Source organism: Cotesia glomerata, linkage group LG5, assembly GCF_020080835.1.
Source record: "Cotesia glomerata isolate CgM1 linkage group LG5, MPM_Cglom_v2.3, whole genome shotgun sequence".
In the NCBI taxonomy this organism is placed as follows: domain Eukaryota; kingdom Metazoa; phylum Arthropoda; class Insecta; order Hymenoptera; family Braconidae; genus Cotesia; species Cotesia glomerata.
The window spans coordinates 7,070,641-7,094,571 of record NC_058162.1 but is presented as its reverse complement, the minus strand read 5'-3'; the positions used below and the strand labels follow the sequence as shown (position 1 = coordinate 7,094,571).

Below are 23,931 nucleotides of genomic sequence, written 5' to 3'. Positions count from 1 at the left end.
CTCAATTGAAATTATTTTACGCTCAATTCTAGTCGTTTAAATTTAATTGTGATTGAAGAATTACAACGGTTCAGTCGAACAAATTATTTGAATAGAAATTCATGAGCTTAGTCAAGAAAATAAAATTCAAGGATAAAAGAAGAGTTTACTATTAAAAAATTTTATCAACTCAACCAACCACTTTAATATTTTACGAAGATAATCTACTCTCAATTTTTTAATGTAGAATTTTTTTTCGCTAAGCAATCAACTTTCAAGACGAAAAATTCTTTTATCAAGACGAAAAATTTTAATCAAAATTATTTTATACTTGAATTAAGAACGTTTTTCTTGAATCAAATAGTTTTTTTATAAGTAAATAACGTTATATATTTTTGATTTCTGTTGCGAAATTCTTTATTAGTCAAACAGTACAATAAAATTATGATTAATAAAAATTTTTAATATTTTTCATTCAATTTAATTTTATTATGTGCATCTATTTTATATAAGAATTTAATCTGTTTTTGCCCGTACTATTCCCAATTCAGACCAATTTCAGATCATTTTTAATGTTATAATAGAATTGTTTTCTATTGTTTCAAGACCAAAATCAGACTTTTTTTGTCACAATCATTTAACTGGTTTTGATCGCATCAAGGTCAAAAACAGACCAAAACGTTGCATAATTTTTAGTCGGTTTTTGATCGCCTGCAGATCTGTTACGAATTAGGTAGTAATAATAATAATAAAAAAAATAATAATAATATATTTATTTATTTATTTATTTATTATTATTTTATTCATGTCCTCGAAGATTCTCTACAGGGCACAGCTTTTCATTCTCTGAAATTGAAATAGTGACTATTCACTATTTCGTAGTGCAATGTATACCAAGCGGTATTCTTCGCACTACCAAATAGTGAATATCGCTCATTAAATGATGCGTGAAAGTATAAAATGTAACATTAATCTTGTCATCTTGTCAACATTTTAATCTTGTCGATGTATTCACATTGTGGTTAATAACGATAATTAGAAAACTCTAGATTTAGATTCATAATCAAACGATGAGAACTATTTTATATACGTATGTTAATACAAATTTATTAGTTATCTCTGCAACTAACATTCGCAGTTACAAAACTTTTATAATCCATGAAATGTTAAGCTATGACAAATAAATATGACAGATGTAAAGTTATAATCGACGTTCAGTTCATAAAACAAGAGAGCGCATGAATATATTATAAATTAATTTATTTTTTTAAATAAATGCGACTTATAATTTTTAATGAGATACTTGTGAGTCCAAAAAATTATAAGTCACTATCTTAGTCGACTTTTGGCCTTCGAACATTTAGAGTGAAAATTGTAGATCAAAAACAGTATAAGATTTCATATTGAATTTGAAAACAATACATATATAAAGTCCATCTACAAATTAACTAGACTAAAAACCGATCAAACTTTTAAAACTTTTTAGTCTCATTAGATTAGAAACAGTATAAAATATTCATAGCTGCTCAATTATTTTACTAAAAAGTTATTTAGACTTAAAACAGATCAAAAATAATTTGAATAGTAGATCAAATATAGATGAAAATGTTTTTAAAAGTTCAAATACAGATCAATAATTTCAAATGCAGATCATTTAGCTTAAAATCAGTTTAAATTTTTCGTCCCGGGATGTTATAGTGATTGCACATTGAAAGTTACAATGAGTATTAGCTAGAATAATCACATGGATAAAAGGAACAGGCCCATCCGATGGAATTTGGAATCTGTGAAAGTCAAAACAATACTCGAATTTAATTTCAAGTCTAGATCTAAAAATACAATTCTATTAAATTCTAAATACAATGCTAAGTGCCCAGCGGAGCGGGCGGGTAACAGCTAGTTTTCTATACATACAAATCGTAGATTTAAAATCTCACATCTTTTTAAGCTTTGTAATTTCAGAAGCGAGCACACTTACGTCACCTGGCTAGTTAGTGGTCACACAGAAAAAAAGATTCACTTGAGCCAAGAAAATTTTTTTCTTCCTAATTATTTTCTTGAGCGAAAAAAAATTTCTTTTGACACAAGAAATTTCACTTATTCCAACAAAATTAATTCTCTCGCTTTAAGAAATACGTATCTTGATCCAAGAAAATTTATTTAAGTCAAGAAAATCTTCTTGTTTTGAGAAAATTCAGCCTCTTGCTCCAAAAAATTTAGTTTTTGATAGAAGTAAATTTTCATTTATATTTTTATTGATTAACATATCAAACAATATTGAATCATTTTTTTTTCATTCAATATATATATAATTGCACGCTAAAATAATATAAAATGGGTATCAAATATTCAAGAGAAAAATTTTCTCAAGGTGAGAAAATTTTTTTCTCAGCTGAAGTAGGTGGTGCTGCTTCCCTAAAGTATCTAAAAATCTTGATAAAATATAAAAATTTATTGTATCAAGTATTTATGATAATTTGAATTAAGAAAAAATTACTTCCACGAAGAATAAAATTTCAAGAAAAATTTTTACTTCGGCCAACACAACTTCGTTCTTCCTTCAGGCACCCGAAAATTTTCTTGAGCCAAGAATTTTGTTCTCCAGTCAAGAAATTTTTCTTTTTGTGCACCTCGTACATTAAGAACTTTGAAGAAATAGAATTTTTTTCCACCAAAAAAAACGAGTTTCAAGACAAAAAATTTTTTAATCAAGGCATAAGATTCTCTTCAAAATTTTTTTCTTGGAGTAAAATTGTTTCTTTTAAATTAATTAGTTTTTTTCAATGCAGCAGAAAACTTTTTGATAAAAATTCATAAAAGGTTTGGTAAATTTAATTGTGAAGCACTTTACGAAGCTATGTACCAAAAGTTGTGCAAAAATGGAAAATTTCATTATTGTTTCAACAATTACCATAAGACTTTGATCTGACGAATGGAAAATGAAGTTATACACCCAAAAAAAAGCGAATAAGGAAAATCCTTTCTCATAAAACGGAAAAAGATATGAATATATTCATTATTTGTTTGACTACTACAACATCCAATAATTCAAAACTATTCATGAAATCTAGAAAAAAGGTAGTAACTCGCATGTGCTCGCAATAAATAAGTATCTTTCCTGGTAGTTGTATATATAATAATAGTAGGAGATGATAAGAAGAAGGAAGAATATAAATAAAAGCCACACCAATAGTCCGGAATCGTGACTTGGATATGAAGGAGTTTTCTTGGCACTTTACTTGACATTGTTGCTATAGATTTTGAGCACGAAGGACTTGTAAAACTTATTATGCCGTGAATAAGTTTTCAGAACTCAAGAATTTACCCATTTAGTTGATAGTTGTCGGTTGAAAATTCAAATCTGTACAAGAGTAAGTACATAACTACGCTATTCTCAGTTGACCGAGGCCAGCGAAATTAATTGAATTTGCATTCGATCATACTCAATAGCTCCAAAGTACATACTATTCAAGTTCAGTTAAATAGAAATGAATATTCACGAGGAAACTTGTGTCGTTTGTTCACTATTATAAAGTACCATAATTTCGGTCTGGCAGCTTCATACCTCATTTTGTAATATAACGATCGATGAGATGCGATTATTCATTTCGTATGATTCACTCGGCTATTTTTATAAAATTTTTAGTCTGCAATACACAACTTAACATCTGCAATGACAATTTGGCACTGAATTTTACGCGAATTCTTAATGAAGACTATTTTATTGAAAGGAAGGACTTTTAAGAATCCAGTCGCGAATTTTCTTGTCGCTGTTGTCAATTAGTGATGCTATTTACTGATTGTGCAATTAATTTAGTTATTTCTTTGCTGGAATAAAATTTTCCAAGTGACTGGATTCGAGATTTTTTTTCCAAGACTTTACTTTTGTAATTTTAATCTCTTGAAAAAAATCTAGTTACGAAAAAAGTGAGTTAATTTTTTTATATACTTAAAAAAATTTTTTTATTTTTTTATTCAATTTTATTAATAAAAATAGATTTTTAATTTTACATCTTTTGGTATAAACTTTATCAGTGTAGATTTCGTAAACTTTATGCATTCATTGATTTTGATGGGGCCAAAATTTATCACAGAACTATTTTTATCGTCCATAAAAGTAAGCAGATAAAATTTTAGATCGGTAATTTTCTGGATGTAAAATAAATTTTTCTACTGATATAATATACACTTAGCACATTTCTGAATTGGATTAAAGTTTACTTTATCATCACCGCACAAGACAAAGTCAAGCATGAACATAGATTTATGGACGTGATAAGCAATTTTCTAACATTGGATAAGATTGATATTGATAAGCCACGTCCTGATAACGAACAGTTATAGTTATAAAGTCATCCTAAATGTGTCGAAAGTTGTATAATAGTCTTTGACATATTAAATTATATATCATGGTTAAATATCATTTGTTAATAAATTTTAGGCCGCTGATCAGTTTTTTTAGGAAACATGCCAAGAAAATTATAGTATTTAGTGTCCTGATTAGTCTATTCTATCTGATTTACGCTATAGTCGTAAGTTATCTTATATATTTTATCAATTTCAATGAATTAATAAGCAATTCAAGTTCAAAATATTTGTCACAAAAAAAAAGTAAATTTTATGACAGTCTGAGTTGAAATATGAAACGTATTATAATCTATAGACACTATAAATTTGAGTTGAGTCTTAACCTATCAAAAATGTGAGCTGGAGACCATAAATAAAACGTATGACATTAAAATACAGTTTTTCTTGATATTAAAATATTAAATTGCTCATATCTTCGAAACTGAGCATTTTAGCTATAAGCATAAATATGATAGAAAATTAAATTTTCTAAAAATTTGCATCTTACATTTTTTTGATAAGATACATGAGATATTCTCTCAATATCTCAAAAATATACGAAAAAATGACTTTGAGAGTTGTTACAATTTACGTGAATCCAGTTATAGTAAACTTGTTAAAGATTCTTTTGAAGAACGTTAAATTTGCTCTGAATAACAGTTTTCATCAATATGATATTTTAAAAACGGGAAAAGTTTTAGAAGTTCTACGATTTTTTTTAAATGATAGAATCTAAGTATAAAAAAAAGAAGTACTTAGCATTAGAATTAAGGTAGTTGTCGTGGTTAAGGCATAGCGTCAGAAAATTTAAAATTTTTGTATACTTATTAAAGACATGATGATACAATTACCCTAAAAATTTGAAGTCGATTAACCACCTATAACCCGAGATGAATTCAATTAAAAATTGGATATTTAACATTGATTACATACGCTCTCTGCAGTTCTGTACCAGTTTCTAAGTTATAAAAAAAAAAAAACTAACAGTCAGAAACTTTCAAAAAACTGACAGTCTTTTAATGTATTTGTTGTGAGTTGAAAAAAAAATTTAAAAAAAACTTTTGACCGTCTAATTATTTATGAATAACGGATTAAAGTCCAACAATTTATGAAAAATTATATATTAGTGTATATCTATATATATATATGAATACTATATAGATTACGTCTCCACGGATACAGCCTTGCGTAAAAATTATGGATTACTTAGCCAGAAGTTCATATACTTTTGCGTCGCGTATAATCTCTAATTTTCTGATAATATTTATTGTACCATGACAACTACTTTAAGAGCTGAAATTTCAAGAGAATTTTTTTTCAATGTCCAGAACAATATTTCTGTGTCAAAGAAAAAAAAATAGTCGTTTCAAATGAAACACCCTAACAGTAAATTAAATTAAAAAAATAAGCAATATCTATAAAAAGCTATCCAGTCATATCGTATTTTTAATATCTAATACGTTTTATCTACGTTTCATATTCTGACTCTAGAAAGCTTTAAGATGATTTTAATTATCGTACAGGAGATATCAAAACTCTCAAAACTTAAAGACATCTCGGTCTCGAGAGCATTAGATTTAATAACAGAAGTTAAAACTCTTCCTCTCGCTGAAGAGTCTGAAGACTCATGGAAAGAACCAGACATAAAGGGCTCGAGAATTTATTCAGCGTACTTGGAAACGAGGAGTCAAGTAGTGCTTAAAGAAAACCGTTACTTAATCTATAACGATTCCACGTGGGCTTTTGTAAGACAACTTTCTATATTATCATTATTATACGTTGATAATTTCATGGCAATTATCGCTAAATGCTAATTGTTTTACAGATCCGCATCATTGGGATCATCCCAGTAAATTTGAACTCTCCTTTGACTTGCTATTACGAGTATGCCTATTCCGACAGACCCCTCAGAAAGTTGATTATTAAAAAAGCTTCGATTAGAACCCAGTTGATCGCGAAACCAGAAAATTTTGATATGTACTACTCTGCTGCTTTTATCCTCTGTCCTCTAGCTTACCCGGAAGAAGTGAGTTCGCGGAACATAAAGTTGCCGTATAGAGTGACAGTGTCAACAAGGGCCGATCGTAGGGATCACCAAATTAATGGCAATGAATTTGTTGTAATAAGATACCCGAAAAAATGGCGTCAGTCGAGTATTGATCATAATGAATTTCAACCCGCAAAAACATTTTCGGTATGCGTCAAGCCTTTTCATCATAATTTCGATAAAACGCTTGATCTAGTCACATTCATTGAATTCTACAGGCTGATGGGAGTTAATCACTTGACATTCTACCGGGATTCAGTAACAGAAAATGTCGACAAAATTTTGAACTACTATGTCAAGCAGAAGGTAATTACTCTACTGAAATGGAAATTGCCCGAAATTTACATCTTCCAGAAAACGCTGAGAACTGATGGTATTTTTGCGGCACTAAATGATTGTCTGTATCGGAACACGTTTCACGAGGCCATGGAATATGTAATAGGTGTCGATGTAGATGAGTACATCGTGCCGAGAATACATGAAAATTACAGCGAGATGATGAAAGTTCTCAACGCGGTTCCCGGCGAGGAAATAGGGGTTTGGATCATTAGAAATGTCTTCTACTATTTGATGTATGACGACGATGTAGTTACTCTGCCGGGAGGTAAGCTTAAATTTCTTGTTCTAACTCTTAGAACTTAGTTCTGCCTCAAGTGACATTGGAAGCTTAACTTTTAAATTAGTGAACTAGGAGAAGGAACTTTTAATACTAAGTGAAATTCTAAGTTTTTGACGGCGGTATTTTGTTTTAGTTTATTTATAATTTATTATTAAAATACTTAATGACGAATAAAAAGCCCAGTTTTTACTCGGAAAGACTCATTAAAATATATCAAAGTTAGGAAAATACATATTTTAATTACTCTACAGAGGAACGTACCTTGCATGAGGTTTGCGTTCGAGCTTCAAATATAATTTACTAACCTGTTCAATTTAATTTCATATTTGAAAACTTTAAAGGGTCACCCAAGCTCACTTTGCACTACAAAACTACGAGATTGAAAAAAGCTAACCCTGTTTATGAACGCAGTAAATATATTGCTCAAGGAAAAAATGTTGTAGAGCTAGGAAATCATCGGGCGTGGAAGACTAAAAAAACATGGTCAATATTTGGAACTCGTAAGTTATCATTTTGAAGATATTAGAAATAATCATCAAATTGGCTGCGTTTGAGCTTTTTTTTTTTTTTTTTTTTTTTTTTTAAAGGATACAAACAAGTCGAAGTAGACCCTATTATTGCGACTTCAAATCACTACAGATTTTGTGAAACTGAGATTGATAAATGCTGGAAACGAGAAACTATCATAGACAGAACAACTCATAAATTTACCGAAGAACTTAGTGACAGAGTTTCAAAAGTATTAAAAAAATTGAATCTTGGACAATAAATTTTTGTTAATAAATATTTTTAGGTTTGTATTGGAAAGTTTCATTGCTTTATTTTTTCAATTTGAATCTCAAATTCAAGGATTTTGAGCTATGAACTTTTGTGTTATAATTTGAGTAATTGTTTAAATTTAGTAAAGTTTTTTGGCTATGGAAAATTAAAAAATCAACTTATTAAAAATTTGTTTAAGTTATTTAGTTTAGTATTATTAACTCTACAAAATTGTGAATATTCAAAAAATCGGGATATTAACAATTTTTTTTTTTAATTATTCCATTTTTTACTCGGATATGAAAAATACGTAGGATTATGACGAAATTATTGTATCATCTCTTAATTGTTGATCGAAAATCAAAATTAATAAATTTTTTGAAATTTGAAAAAAAATATTTAAATCATGATGTCATGACACTTTTTTTTTTTTTTTTTAAATTTGTTTAGTTTTTCATACTCTTAAAGGAAAAAAATAATATGGCACTATAAATCGATGCTTAAAACATACATGTGAAAAACTAGAAAAGCGATGTTCTCGATTTAAGTCACCGTAGTTACCGTTTGCAGGTACAAATATCTTTGTCCAAGAATTTCGAAATCTAGAAAATGAATTTTGGAAAAACTACCGGTTTCTTCAGAATTAGTTTTCTCATTTAATTTTATTTCTTACTAATTGGGTACGTTTTTATATTAGTATCCTGAGTAATTTTCTTTTTTTAAAACCTGCATGATTTAACTCCACAGCGGAATTTTTTACGATAACAGTCTATAAAAATTACCTCTGAATCCTATAATCCCGCTCGACAGTATATTATTCTCATAAGATAAGTTTATTACGTTTTTTTGTAAAATACTAATTACGGGTAGTATATTGCCGGCCAGATAAATGTTATTTTTTGTACTATTAAAATGTATTTATGGATCGAAAATTCAGACTCTAACATGTTGCAACCATGAAGACTGAAATATTGAGTACCGTTTGGTAATGTATAAGGGACAGTGATATCCATATATTGGGTATGCAATACACGAAACAAATTCAATCCCGATGGGTGCAATACGGGACTTGTATCGTTTTTCGACATCCCAGTTTCTGGTTATTGATTTCAGCATTCGAATGTCATAGGATTAATGACAATTTGTAGGCACGTTACATTCGAAAACAAATGTTGATACACGTCTGTCGAATAAAAAGTAATATTTTAGTTTGAGATTTTTTTTTTTTTTTATACATATCGGTGAGATATTTTTACGCGGATATTTTTAGAGCAAACAATTGTTAACCTGCGACAGTGTAGTAGCTTTTTAACAGAAGTAAACAACAATGATACACTAATTGATTTGGCGTTTGTACATTAGAGCAATTGGACAGTAATTGATTAATTATTGTATGCTACTGAAACAATGAAATTGTTCATTGTATTATTGTGTATCGCAGCAAACAAGGCATTTCGACAGTCGATGTCTATGTTTGTAATTTTCTATAATACAAGATAATACGAGTAGGGAACTCCGATGGGACTTATCTACGATTTGTATTTCCATTCCGACAATTATTACCAATAGTTAACACTACCAGAACTGTAATTAAGTCTGTCTGCTGGTTAGTAGGTAATAATAATAATTATTATCACTTTGGAAGTAGGTCACTATTATTCGTGAGCCAGAATTATTTTGCTTTATAAAACTTTCAATGTATTTGTTTAGAACGAGGAAATATATTTACTCGTGAATATTAATTTGGATATTGATAATTCGGCAACAATTTTCGGTGTGGTAATTATTAATTCAAGGTTTATTGCCGTTATTTTTCAAACAATCAATTATGACGCTAAAATAATAGGATTAAATATTATAATTTGTTGTTTTGTCAGTAGAATTATTATTTTAAAAAAATTTCAATGATTGACATTTTTTAAAACTGAGTAATTTAAAAGAAAAAGAAAATTATTTTTTCTTGCTGATTTACAACTACTTTGCTAGGATTAGAGTTAAATTTTCAGAAAAAAAAATTGTAGAATTTTTAAATAGTTGTATTCTATTTATCAATAAACAATAATTATAACTATCAATAAACAAAGTTAAAGAAATTTTATTGTTTCGAAGAACTTACACCGAAAAAATAAATAATTTCGACGTTCTAATTAGCAAATTATCTAACTCCATTTTAGAAAATCTTCCATTTGTTCGAAAAAACAATTAGTTAAAAATTTATTATCACTTTAAAAAACCATTTAAATAATTTATAATTTGACTATTGCTTCATCAAAATGTTAAAAAATCACCGTCTACAAAATAAGGAGTTAGACCAATTGCTAATTAGATCGTCGATTTGATTCTAGAGAAATTTTTTAGAACTAAGAAAACTATTCTAACGAGCTCGATTGTCTTGAATTATGACGAAACATTCTTGAATAAAGTAAAATTTACTTAAAAAAAGGAAAATTTTTCAGTTAAAGAATTTTCTTACTCAATTCAAGATGATGATACTCTTCAAAATTATTTGTTTGGTTATGAGAACTTTATACACACATACATACAGATATAGGACATTATCGTAAACTTAGGTAGAACAGCTTTCTATAGGATCTCAAAACGTGGAAACATGATACGAACTCGATTTTTGATAATCGGAATGAAACCAATAACTTCCCAATTTTTATAGCATGATGTAAAAAATCAGTAGTCTATTTTACCAGAAAAGAAAAGTACCAAGTTTGAGATTAAAAAGTTAAACTAACTTGATTTTTAGACTAGATGACTCGCAAAGTTTTAAAATACGAAAAATAAGTTTCAAAAATTCTCGACCAACTTTCGAAGTAGGTCAACTGTAAATTGATGTATGTCCCTAAGGTTTTCGATATTTTAATGCATAAATTTACACTTTTCAAAGACAAGTCAAAGTAAACAATAGAAATAATCTTAAAAAACTCGACAAATTTAAGTAATTTCAGTTCTTTCTCTCAAAGTACTCGATCGTATTGATTGTATTGTCCCACAGAATTCCTTTGATTTCTGAAATGTTTGCAACTTTACCTCCCCTACTTTGTCTACGACTGTCGAGAATTCATGAATCTCAACAATTTATAGTGTCAAAAGTATTCGATCGATAAAAGTGGTCAACTCAAACCAAGTATAAAAAAATGAGAATCCAATTTAAAAAAAGAAAATATATATAGTTCTTATATGTATATAATATCTAAGGGATTTTACCTTGGGAATAAATTGGAAACTCTCCATCACTGTGACTATGAGTAAGCATTCTCGTGGAATAAAAACGCCAGAGTGGACGCTGGGGTTTTCGATCTTCTCGAGAAGTGCTTGCTAAAATTGAGTCATCTTTGGTAAGACTCAGCAAACTTGCGACGTCTTGGAGCGACACTCCGACGACAACCGGAGTGCCGCTCGGTGGTTTCTTCTCTTCCCACAGGATTACCAAATATTTAATCAACCTTAAACTATTATTTTAATTTTCACAACGTATAAATATATTAATTATCATATACTGCTTGTTTACAAAAACAATATTTAGAATAAAAATAAATCCTGTTTTACCGCACTTTTAACTTTTCTCAATAACAGGACACCATCACATATTTATTAAGATTTGTAAAACAAAATTTTTAAATTACTATTTTCGCAACTCAACGGCTTAAGTTAATAACAATGGAGCTCTTAGTACCTCTTAAATGTTAAAAACTCTTAGTTAGAAACAAGATCAAAAGTTAACTGAAAATTGTAGTAACTTATCGTTCATGTTCTGCAATTTACTTCAGCTCAGAAAACGCTAAGTAAAGATACTTTGTTAAATTTTTTCAATTTTTTTTTTTTCCCCCAACCCGAATTAAATTTATTCTATTTCCTGAGTCGTCTGTACAAAAAAAAAATTCTTTCTCGTACAAGCCGAAATTGGCGATTTCACTCGATATTCAAAAAAAATTTCCATTCACTCTCAACTCTACATAATTTTTTCGCTCGTAAATTTTCACAATAAAAAAGATAACAACCGACGCTTTGCACATCAAACGTACCAGCGAACTTTAGTACTTTCAATACTCCTTTTATTAAATGACTCAAAGGCAGGTCAGTAAATGATAAAATACTCTACTAAGAAAACCCAGAGATAAAGTTTAATCGTTTTTTTATCTCAAAAAACTTTTTCTTCAATTTATTTTTTTTTCTCTCAGAAAATATAAATATTAATAAGAAAATAAATATCAAAGATTACAAAGATGAAAAAAAAGCCACGAGACTCTCGCGAAACACAGCATCAACAGATGTCTTTGATATCGATGATACAAGCACCAACCACTTAGTTGGATACGTTTTAATTAGATAAAAGTGCTCTCGTTATTCATCAAGGTAAATTCCGTTAATTGCGCTTAATAAATACACGGATTATCTTTTCTTCTTTAAATTATAATACTAACCCTCTGGCAGTGCACAATATCATTACATCATTACGAGTGAATTTAAACTCGTAAATTGCCACAAAGGTAATTAATTATACATTAAGCGGCAGTGAGCAGTAGAAATTTAAAAAGCAAACAAAATTTTATTTTATTTTTTATTAATTATTGATAATTTTCATAAATAACGACGATTGTTACTCAAATTTTTACCAAATAACCTTCAAAACTCATTTGTGCCTGTCTTGGCGCACGAATAGTTGGCACGAGACACCACCGTGACTTTGAATTAATGTTTTTTATCAGCTATCAATTAAACAAACGTAAGAATATAACTTAAAAGTCGACTGACACTGACAATATAAAACAACTTAAACTTTGAGAAGACAAAACAGCGACCAACAATGGGTTTTGTTTCCGAACATTCCTTGAGGCAAAATACTTCGTCAAAGGCATTCGATTAAAACCACGATCCGGAGATTTTTAATTTATAACTTTGAATGACTGTAATTATAATCAGCATATACACATTGAACAATTAAACTTCGGTGAGTTAGTAAGCAAAAGAGGCATTGATTATCAATAAACAATTAGTCAATTGGACGGCACTAGTTATTAATTATTAATTATCGATTATAGTTATAGTTTGAAAAGCTTACACTGTTAATTATAGTTTGGTTGGCGGTATCAATAACAAACAGTATTGTAACTTAAAAGACTGATGGAACGTGAAAAGACCTTAGTTGAGCGAATCCGATGCGCGCACTGGGATGAGAGAGAAGTCGGGACCAAAACCGGGAGAATAAAAGCCACCGAAGTGGTGGAGGAATATGTCGAGCACTGAGGGGCGATATTTACCCCCAGATCTACCGAGGGATGCTGCAGAGGAAGCGAGATGAAGAACAAACCGTAACAGCGCAAGCTTAGTTAGATGTATAGGCCTCGAAAAACGTGTATCACATCTCGGTTCGCATCCCTGACTCTATCTTCAGCTTCACCAATGGGTTAATGTTAACCTGACGGACGATGGGCACTAAAGGGTAGTCGTGACCTGGTACTTCCTTTACTGGCCACTCGGGAAAGACAAGTGACCTGGTTTAAGGTAATTGACCTTTCTTCTTTATATACTTCGATTGTTTGTTTGTCAATCTACCGGTTACTAATTTAATCACATGGACCATTTACAGTGAGGAACTTAACGGAGAACAGATCTTTTGATCGTGTTAGGGTTATTTTTATCACCACTCCTGACCGCTATGGAAACCATGGCTGGAGTCGATTTCAGATACAATTATGAAAAAATTATCTTAATCCAAAATAAAATTTCTGCTGTTATTTTGAGAGTTTTTAATTATTGATTATATTAGAAATGAATTTCGAAAATTAATCAATTAAAAGATGATACAAAATTGACTCGGAGGACCAGAGTGAAGAAATAAAACACTCCGCGTACGAATTAAATCGGAATTTTATTATTCAACGGAGTGAATATGAATATCAATCTGAAAAACGTCCGAGTTTTCATACTAAAATAAATTTTTGTTGAGCCGAAACAAGTTTCATATTCCAAATTAATAACAAATACTTGGAACAATTTATCTCAAGTTTGTTTGTAAATATTAATTATATTTTTTCGAAAGTTTTGAATTTTTCGGAACATTGAACCAAATTTTTTTAAAGAATATTTTGGTTTCAAGTCTTGATAAATTCCAATGTAAAAAGTAAAAAAATAATAAATTATTAAACGGAAAAAAGAAAATAGGAATAATTACAGCATAAAATGTAAAATCGGTTCCGTTGTAATAAAAACTAGAAAAATTACAGTTTGAAATAACATTTTTTTAAATTCAATTTTTGAATTTAATTTTCAGAGCTTTCAATGTAATTATTACATTCTACAATGTAATTTTTATAAAATCTGTAATAATTACGATCTGAAACTGTAATTTTTCCAGTTTTCTTTTTTCCGCACTGATAGAAGGATTACTTAGTATTTAAGAAGATTTCTTTGTATTTAAGAAATCATTTCTTAGTATTTAAAAAATATTTCTTATTATTTAAGCGTATTTGTAGCGTTACTAAGTTTAATTTAAAAAATTAATTACTTGAATGTTACTGAAATTAATTTTTATTTCGCAATTTTTTAAATTTTTCCACAAACAAATTATTATAGAGAAAATTTATCAAAAATTGCTGCTTATAGAAAAAAAAATTTTTTTTTATCGGAATTATTAATCCTTAGATCAATAATTAAAAAAATTGTTTAAAAATAACAATTGTTTAAAAAATGAAAAACACGCTTTTATAGAAAACCAAGCTGAAAAGTAAATGAAGTGAGTCAAAATGAAGTCCAAAAGAGTCGGTTACAAACATACAAAGATACAGGTGAAGCTAATAAAAAGCGTGTAATTAGAGACTGATCTTATCAGCCACTTTTGACAATCTTTCTCACAGACTTTTAAAAGACAGTTTTGAGACAAAAGTGTTTGAAGCTGTTCAGCTTCGACCCTATCGAAGTACAACCCACTCCGAAGTGGCTTCACAAATATATTTGAAGTTTACTATCTAAAGTACTTGACCGATTGATGTTGAATGTTCTGGGTATATACGTTAAGAGAATAAAATTCAAAAAATTGTTTGTTTTTTTTCTAAGTATGTATACTAGGGTGTGCCAAAATGTAACTTCCGTGGAGAACCTTTTAAAATTTGAATTTTGTTCCACTTTTAACAGCAGCTGTGTTTGGGCATTTCCTGAGATATTTCGGGGTGAGAGGATTCATTTGATTATTTATAGGATTTTTAACAGGAGATTTAATTGGGCACTTCAGGCCAAATTTTGAATTTTCACCGGAAATGCCCAAACTAATCTTCTGTTAAAAAATTCTATGAAAATTAAATACATCGTCTCACACCAAAATATCTCAGAAAATGCCCAAACGAAGCCCTGTTAAAAGCGGAACTCAAAATTCCAATTTTAAAAGGATCTCCACGGGAGTTACATTTTGGCACACCCTAATGTACACTGAAAAAAAAAAAATTAACTTGAATCAAGAGTAAAATTCTTGAACCAGGAAAATAATTTTGAAGAAGCTCATTGTCTCGAATCAAGACGAAAAATTTTTTAATCAAGTAAAATTTCTCAGTTGAAGAATTTTTCAACTCAAACCAAGAAGATTAAATTCTTCAAAATTATTTACTTGATTCAAGTAAATTTTTTATTCTGTGTATAACACCTCAATAATAGAATTAAATAAATAAATATATCAAGGCAAAAATGAAATTTTTTTCTTGAATCAAATCATTTTTTCATTCATAATATTTTATGCAGAATCGGAGGACGATTATAAATTTTATTGACGAATTTAAACGAGTATCAAGGTTGAAAGTAACTTGACCCGACCTAGGTCTGTTAAGTCACGAGTCAGGGATATGCATTAAGACTAACAGACAGACTAGATGCTAAGGCGTACAATTTACGATCCTTGTACTGGGATCAAACTCTGAGCAGATTAGATGCTTACTAACATTTTATACAAGCTGAAAGATTACTTGTTAGTAGTTCACGTTGATAGTTTGTAGGTGAGATCAGAGAACTTGATATGCTTAATTAAGTTTCATGTTCATCACCTTTAAGCATTTATACTTCTCATTTCTCGGCTCACTAGTTTATATCACTAGTTAACATCTTTGATTATAAGTTACTCACCGATCTCCTTGTCACTCACAACGCCCGATGATACTTTTTCTGGAATCTCCTCGTCTTTTAAACTCTCTGCTGCAAAAATCAATATTGAAAGATGTTATTAAAATTATTGATAATAAAAAATTGAATGAAGGAAAATCATCAGTCTATGCAGACAATAATTTGACGTTATTTATGTAAAAATATATGTAATATTTATTCGAATAAAATATGTTTATCACTTTTATTATTTTATAAATGTCAACAGATCATTTTTTAGTCATGACGACCAAGTCTCAACAACTTCATATATGATTCATACTCGCGAAACTTTTTAACACCACTCTTGTTTTCGTACAAACTTTTGAACAAGTTTTCGAACTTTTGACAAGTCTTGTGCAGGTTTATTTGGTCCACCTCAGAAAGCATACTTAATATTTTTAGAATTAACTCTTCAGGCAAACCGGGAAGACTTGGATTTACAACTCCTAGATGATTCAAGACATCACATTTTAATGGAGTGGTTAAATTGTTTTTTATTCTGAAAAAAAAAATTTTAATTATAATACAATATTTTTTTTTTTTTTTTTTGACAAAACTGAATGTATGAATTTTAAGAATATTTTATTGCAGAAAATTATAGTATCAAATTTCATACAAAATTTCCAATTTTTAGATTTTTTCTCTTGCTCCAAAAAATTAAATATCTCGATAATAAATTTTCATTAATATTTTTATTGACGAATATGTCAAATGGGAAGATCAAATAATATTGAACCATTTTCTTTCATTCAATATGTATAATTGGGTGCTAAAATAATCTAAAATGGGTATCAAATATCCAAGAAAAAAATTTTCTCAAGGTGAGAAAATTTTGTTCTCAGCTGAAGTAGGTGGCGCTGCTTCCCTAAAGTATCTAAAAATCTTGATCCAATATAAAAATTTATTGTATCAAGTATTTATGATAATTTGAATTAAGAAAAATTACTTCCACCAAGAATAGAATTTCAAGAAAAATTTTTACTTCGGCCAAGACAACTTCGGTCTTCCTTCGGGCACCCGAAAATTTACTTGAGCCAAGAATTTTATTCTCCAGTCAAGAAATCTTTTTTTTTTGTGTAGAAAAAATTTCCCCTTCCATGGTCGGTTCGATAACTCAAAAACGGATCATCTGAAAATAAAAACCTAAATTGCTATTTAATCAGTAAAGATGTAGTTATTGTCGCACGTACAGAATTTAAAAAATTTTCATTTTAAAGATTTTTTTATACAGGTTAAAACAAAAAAAAAAACAGTAAGATTAGTGAGAAATTTTTCAATCAGTCGCAATTTTTTTAAAAATTAAAATTTTCAAAATTCCTTACGTGCGACGATAACTACATCCTTACTGATTAAAAAGCAATTTGGGTTTTTATTTTCAGATGATCCGTTTTTGAGTTATCGAACCGACCATGGAGGGTGAAATTTTTTCTAGTGCTCTACGAGATTGTTAATAACTTTGTAATGACTAAATATTTTTTAATAAAAATTTAGGGTAATAATCTTTAATGTACTCTTAATAAAATAAAAAAGATCCGATCTCCAAATTCCTTTATTTACCCTGTCAAAAAAATTCCCGAAAAACACCTCTTTTTTTCGATCGTCACAGTGGTGTTCCCCCATAAGTGTAATTTTTCAGTAGAAATTTGTTAAAAAAAAAAAATTTCAGATCTGATGATTTTAGCGTTATTAAAAAATAATACTCGTTTTTTTTTTTAATTATTAAAATATTTATGTAGTAATAAATTATCTGTTGAAGAAATCCTGAAAAATTATCAGTCTTTGTCAGCTAATATATAAATCTTAATAATTTTATATTTTATAAAATTTATAATTTACAAATATTTATAATTAATATTTATTTATTAATATTTATAATTAAATTTCTGGTATTTTATTGTACGAAAATCCAAAAAGATTCAAAGGCTGTTGACTTGTTTTTAAATATTTACATCAAACTAAAATTCGCACATTCTAAAATGTAATTTTCCAAACATCAAATTATCAAATATCAGTTTTGGTATTGTATAAAATAAAAATCATATATACTTGAACTAGAATAAAAAATTGTCACTAAAATTATCTTATTACCTATGTGAAAAAGTCTTTAAATTCATAAAGCGGCTGTTAACATCACTGGAATGCAAATTGACAAATTCCAACGTTTCAACAGCAGTACATCTCGTCTTGATATTATTATTAATAGAGGTTAAGTTTAGTATGATAAGATCTCCCACAGGAATAGCGTCAAATTTACAATTTAATTCTCGTATGGAACGATGTTCAAGATTAATCCTGTATGCTCCATTTATTTTCCATTGTCTTGGATCCAATTCTAATGGTAAATAGTCGCCCCTGTAAATTTAAATCAAGTAGTTATTTGACATAATTACTTTCTTAAAATGAATAGATACTTTATTTATTTAATACTCAGTTCTTTTATTGGTTATGAATCATAATAATTGATGTTCGGATAACTTACCTGTCTTCATTATTTTTGACAATAAAATCCGCTTCCTTAAATACAGTTATCGCTAGTGCAATGAGATAGTCATTGTGAGTTGTTTTTTTTTCACTTAAAAATTCTATTATTTTTATTAGATTCGGTGACAGTTTCAGTAGTGTACTCTCTTCTACCAAGTATACCATTTTTAAATATTCCTTGACACATTACACTTAATATAATACATCTACTATGTTAATATTATTACTTCGCTTATTAAATGATAATAAACTTACTTGTTTTCTTGTTACTGTTTGTTATTGTAATAACAAAACAAACACGTGAGGTAAAACAAAAATAGGTGGAACAGAGATATCTCATAAGCAGTAGGATGTCGCTATACTTACGATCGATAAGTTACTGAGTAGTGATAATTTTTATGACCGGAAGGAAGTTAGCGTAGAATAATTTTTTTTTAATTAAATTATATGCCAATTAATTGCTCTTTGAATGCTCTATTAGAATCCGTAATTGCTCCAGGTCTATTACTATTAGTTAATTTTTAATTAATTTTTCAAAAATTAAATTTTAATTTTGCTATAAAACCTAAAATATTCACTTTTTCAAAAATTTTTTTTGCTCAAACAATTGAGCAATTTTGCTCAAAAATTTAATTTTTGAAAAATTAATTAAAAATTAACTAATAATAATAGACCTGGAGCAATTACGGATTCTATTAGAGCATTTAAAGAGCAATTAATTGGCATATAATTTAATTAAAAAAATAAATTATTCTACGTTAACTTCCTTCCGGTATTTTTATGAATAAAAAAAATTCAATAATATAAAAATTATTTAAATTTTGCAAAAATTTAATAACTTTTTTTATAATATTCAAATCATGCCGTTTGTTAAAAAAATTTATTTTATTTTATATTGATGGAAAATTATTCAATTATGAGTAAGTGAGATATGGAATCATTTTTCATTTATAACGAAGTTTAATGTAATTTAAAAAATTAAATTAAAAAGTTTTCACCTTGAATTTTAAATTTAAAGTCATAAATTATCATTTTTAATTTGTTTACTGTTAACATTAATGAAAGTACTAAATTTTTTCTATATTTACGCTTAACAATTATAAAAATTAATCAGTTGAAAAAATTATCAGCTTAGTTTTCAGTATCATTGCGAAAAATCAAGTGAAAAATTAAAATTCATGATTTTAGAGTTGTAGTAAAATATGTAACTCTCAAGAGATTCATTTTCTATCATTTTCAATCATTAAAAAAAAATAATTTCTTGTTAATATCCATAAAAATATGGAATGTCCTTTATATTCACACTCAATAATTTTAACAATTAATAAATTGAAAAAATTAATAATTTTGTTTTAAATATTATGGTTAAACATCAAGTAAAGATATAAAACTTACCATTTTTTATTTTTATCTTGGTTTTTCTGCTGAAACAATATTTACATTTAAATAAACAGATCATTAAAAACTGAAACTAAACTCTATAAATAACGAATATAAAATGGTGGCATCAACGGAATCTGTAAAATAAATAAAATGTTTATCAACACAATAATAAATAGTAAAGAATCCTTTAATAAATTAAGAATTACTGACTTTTAAATCCAACTTTGATTAAAAAGACTGAAACAACACTGATACCGAGTGAAACAAATGACGGAACAACAAATACCAGCGGACACGATATTTCACGTTGCGAATTAAAAGTATATTTTTCAAGTATTTATCATCAAACTACATGTTATAAATATTAAATAACTGACATTAATCATTCTTCCACTAATAGAATATATTAAAATAAAATGATTTTTAATAACAATGAAAAATAATTCTGTAATTAATAAATTTAATTTTGAGAATACGAAATCATCCGAACTGCGTTACGAAAGTTGCGCGACAGCCGCGGCAAGCACGGCGAAGCGACCGCGCTCGAAGCGACGGTTGCGCGGACCTGCGCAAAAGAGGCAAAATCTGATGCGCAGTGACTAGAAGTTTCTACTACGCAACAGAAAAGTAACAGCCGGCTTGAAATATAGTTGGCCGTGTGTCTCAGTGTTTATTGTTGCTAAAATAGCTAATTTATCAATAAAATTAGTCGATTTAAAAAGTATTTTGTTCTTAAAATTGTTCTTTGGTGATTAATAAATGTCTTGAGTTAATAAATTACGTGTGTTAGTGAGATTTATTAAAGTTATGACGTATTAAATTTTGCCGGTTAGACTCGAGCATTGTTGATAATGTTTGCTTCCGTATTTGAACGGATTGCTGATTAAACAGGTAATTTTTAACAAATATTGATCTCTAAATTATTTATTGAGCTTGGTTACTGATTATTTACGATTATTTTAGAATTTTGGCAGTTCTTGGTATTTTTATGAATTTTTTTCTCGGCAACAGAAGAGAGCTCGACAAGCTGAGAAAAATGGCGCGAAAAGGAGTGAGTTTGAATTTTTTTGAATTATAAACATTTTTTAATTTTTTATGTTTATGTTTATGAAATTTTATCTAAAAATTTATTTCTTTAATGGTAATAGTCAATTTATTTTTGCTCAAAAATAATTAAAAAATTTTTTAATGAAAATTAGCTTAGCAGATATTTAATAATTTTTTTTAACAAATGAATAATAGCAAAAAAAATTAGAAAAAAAAGACGTAGAAATTTAAAAAAATAAAAAATGTAATTTTTCAAAACAAATTTATTTGTTAAAAAAAAATTTTTAAATTGTCAAGTAACTGCTAGTTTTAATATCATAATTTTTAAATCTTGTGAGTTTTTGCTAATTATTAAAAGTTAGTCGTTAAACTTAACGAATTTAAAATTAGTTACGTAAAAGTTGAGGGAATATTATTTTCACATTGCTTTTCAAATATCAATAATAAAATTTGTTGCGTTCAAAGCAACGATTAAATTTATTGTGACTGTTTATTTAGTTAAAAAACTCCTTCAACTTAATGATTTTTGATTATTATAAATTGTAATGATATCCTAACAAAAATTACTGCTAATTGACAAAACTCGGGCTTAGGTATTTTTTTTTGTGGATCAAATAAAAGAATTCTGTTTTTTTTTTTTTTTTTTTTTTTAATTTAAAAATCATGATTTCATTACCAATAAAAAAATTCCGCTTAAGAAAGGCCTTAGATATTTTTCAAAAGAAAAAGTTTTATCGAATAGACTTTTTACAAAAATAAAATAAAATTAGATTTTTTTTGTTTATTTTTTACCAAGCAAAAATGTTGCGTTCCGAAAAATCTCATAAATTCTTTTATTATCTGTCAAAAAGTTTATTTATCTTGTGAATTCTTACCATTCTCTTATGATATAGAGAAAAGTAAAATCTCCCTTACCATTTCCAAGCAACTTAAAATTATAATTCCTCCTTTACTTACTACAACTTGATTTTTGAAAAAAAAAAAAAAAAATAATCATTTGAGTATATTAATAATTTGTGATTAATAAGCAGATTAATTTTAATTTACAAAATATTTTATTCGGGATTGTTTTTTTATCATGAATTTGAAATCATATTATGGGTTGTGTCTTATTTGTTAATTTGAAATATCAGACAATGTTTTTCTTATAAAATAATATTTTTAGCTCTTTGTTTATTAACTCAAAAAATGAAAAATTGTTCAGGCTATTAATTATGACTTCACTCTTAAAGTTGAAAATTTTTAATTCAAAAATATACATTTCACTTGATATCATGTATACGCAATACAATGTATATTAATTTTACTTTCGAGATTAAATTTGCATATTTATAGTATATGCTACCTGTAAGTTTTTTGTAACATATAAAAAAAAATCAACAGAACAGTATCTTTGTAACATTAAAAATGCAACTCTACAAATATTAACATTAAAATGAATAAATTGTGTACTTAAAATCATAAGCAAATAGAATCTTAATAAAAATCGAATAATTGAACGTAAAGGTCATCGGAAAAATGTAAGACCGAAACTGACCTTGAGCAACATGTTATAAAATTAGTGAAAGAAGCGACAAAAAAAATGAAAACGAAGGGCAAGAAAGAAAAAAAAACTAGAAGACTGGAAAGGACCACAATAAATTAAATTACGGCACTGGTGGGCACATGCAAGGGCGCTCTGTGCCACTTGTTGCACACAATGAAATAGTCGCGGTCATAACATATATTTCAAATGAAATGGGTTATTCAAATGACATTATATTTATAGAAGATATTAATTGATTCATAAAATAGAAATAAAGGTAACGTACCGCTAGAGTTATCAACAACCCGGGAGTCATCAACATTTTCTTTTAATTTAAAATCCTCACAATCTAAAACTTTATTTGACACAACCGGATCGACTAAGGTTTCAGCCATTTTACAGGTTAACTCGCGACTTAACTTGCGACTTAATAATACTTACACCTTGCAAACAACATTCGAATACCTGTAACATTTATCTTTTCCCCAAACTTTTATAATTCGCAACCGCGATCTACACCGACTGGTCGTAAAATCAATTTGTTTGACGAGGGAATTTTTTGATATACAGATGGCGTATGAAGCCTGGTTCGACGGGTGGCGGTACCTACTTGTAGAATGATTAAATTCATTCTAAAGGGTAGGATTTGTGTTAAAAAAAACTTCGGTCAATTCTTTTTTCGTCTTCCAGCGATGTCCTTAAATTTTCGAATGTTTTACGACATGGAAAGATTAAAACCCAACTGGTTCGTGTTCTGCACCAGACTCAGTCGTGTGCAAGAAAAAACGAAAGAAAAATCAGTTTACACCAGACTGAGTCGTGTGCGCACCAGAGTGAGTCATGTGCGGACCAGACTGAGTCGTTTGCACACACGACTCAGTCGTGTTCTGCACCAGACTCAGTCGGGTGATGCACCAGAATCCGTGCAAAGTAACCCGCACACGACTGAATCTGGTGCAGAACACGAACCAGTCGGGTTTTAATCTTTCCGTGGACGAAAAAATAAAAAAAAAATGTTGCCTCTTTAGTTGGAAATTTTTCCTCAGTCTCGAATCTTGCTTTAAAACATTTTTTCTTGATTTAACGCTATGAATTTCTCCAAATTAATGTTCTCAGCTTAAAATTTTTTTTCTTGAATCAAGTTAACTTTTTTATCAAAATAAGATTTAAAATTGACTAAAAAATTCTGAATAAATTTTTGAGAGCTTCATTTAAAGCAGACACCTATCTGCCTTGGATCTATCCTGACTAACATCCTTAAGCTCAAAAATTGTCAAAAAAAAGGAAAATAAACCCTTTAAAGCTTTCTATAAAGCTAAGATATTTTATACGTCTTGAAAAAACAACCAACCGGTTGAAAAAAATCTACAAATGTTTACGAGCTCCATCCAGAACTTACCCTATGACGTCCTCTAAGGCCAAAAATAAATAATTTGGAGTGTAGAAAGAATAAAATTAATAGAATCCATTGAGAAGTTTCAGAAGTAATTGACTTAGTTCGTAGATAAAATTTGCAGCTTATTCTAATAAATTATTTTATAAAAATTAGATTAATTATTTTATGAAAATGAAAGCTTTGGTAGATCCAAGAGTACTGCGAGCATCGAA

General features: G+C 28.4%; 3 protein-coding genes across 6 annotated transcripts in view; 1 reads left to right on the top strand and 2 right to left on the bottom strand.

Annotated features, from left to right (window-relative positions):
- The window catches only part of LOC123265418 (phosphatase and actin regulator 2), a 169,516-nt gene extending 146,770 nt beyond the window's left edge, over window positions 1-22,746 (bottom strand). The window contains exons 1-3 of one of the 3 annotated variants that reach the window (XM_044729150.1): window positions 19,962-20,128; window positions 19,764-19,885; window positions 15,870-15,938 (exon numbers count right to left, since the gene is read on the bottom strand). In XM_044729150.1, the coding sequence (XP_044585085.1) occupies window positions 15,870-15,938; window positions 19,764-19,827 (133 nt within the window). In that variant the 5' untranslated portion in view covers window positions 19,828-19,885; window positions 19,962-20,128. Of the gene's footprint in view, window positions 1-10,967; window positions 11,221-15,869; window positions 15,939-19,763; window positions 19,886-19,961; window positions 20,129-22,609 lie in introns of those variants that run through there. The other 2 variants (XM_044729149.1, XM_044729152.1) reach the window with 2 other exon arrangements.
- LOC123265419 lies at window positions 4,013-7,792 on the top strand. 2 transcript variants are annotated; one of them, XM_044729155.1, is made up of 5 exons: window positions 4,013-4,511; window positions 5,850-6,071; window positions 6,152-6,977; window positions 7,334-7,492; window positions 7,632-7,792. In XM_044729155.1, exons 1-5 carry the CDS (start codon window positions 4,389-4,391, stop codon window positions 7,679-7,681), a joined length of 1,380 nt encoding a protein of 459 aa, XP_044585090.1. In that variant the 5' UTR covers window positions 4,013-4,388; the 3' UTR covers window positions 7,682-7,792. The 2 variants fall into 2 exon arrangements, with proteins under 2 accessions (XP_044585090.1, XP_044585088.1); XM_044729153.1 differs by having other exon boundaries at window positions 7,580-7,792.
- LOC123265421 (F-box only protein 7-like) lies at window positions 16,075-18,696 on the bottom strand. The gene is made up of 3 exons (XM_044729159.1): window positions 18,367-18,696; window positions 17,976-18,239; window positions 16,075-16,386 (listed from the first exon to the last, which is right to left on the bottom strand). Exons 1-3 carry the CDS (start codon window positions 18,531-18,533, stop codon window positions 16,122-16,124), a joined length of 696 nt encoding a protein of 231 aa, XP_044585094.1. The 5' UTR covers window positions 18,534-18,696; the 3' UTR covers window positions 16,075-16,121.
- Window positions 22,747-23,931: the final 1,185 nt, after the last annotated feature.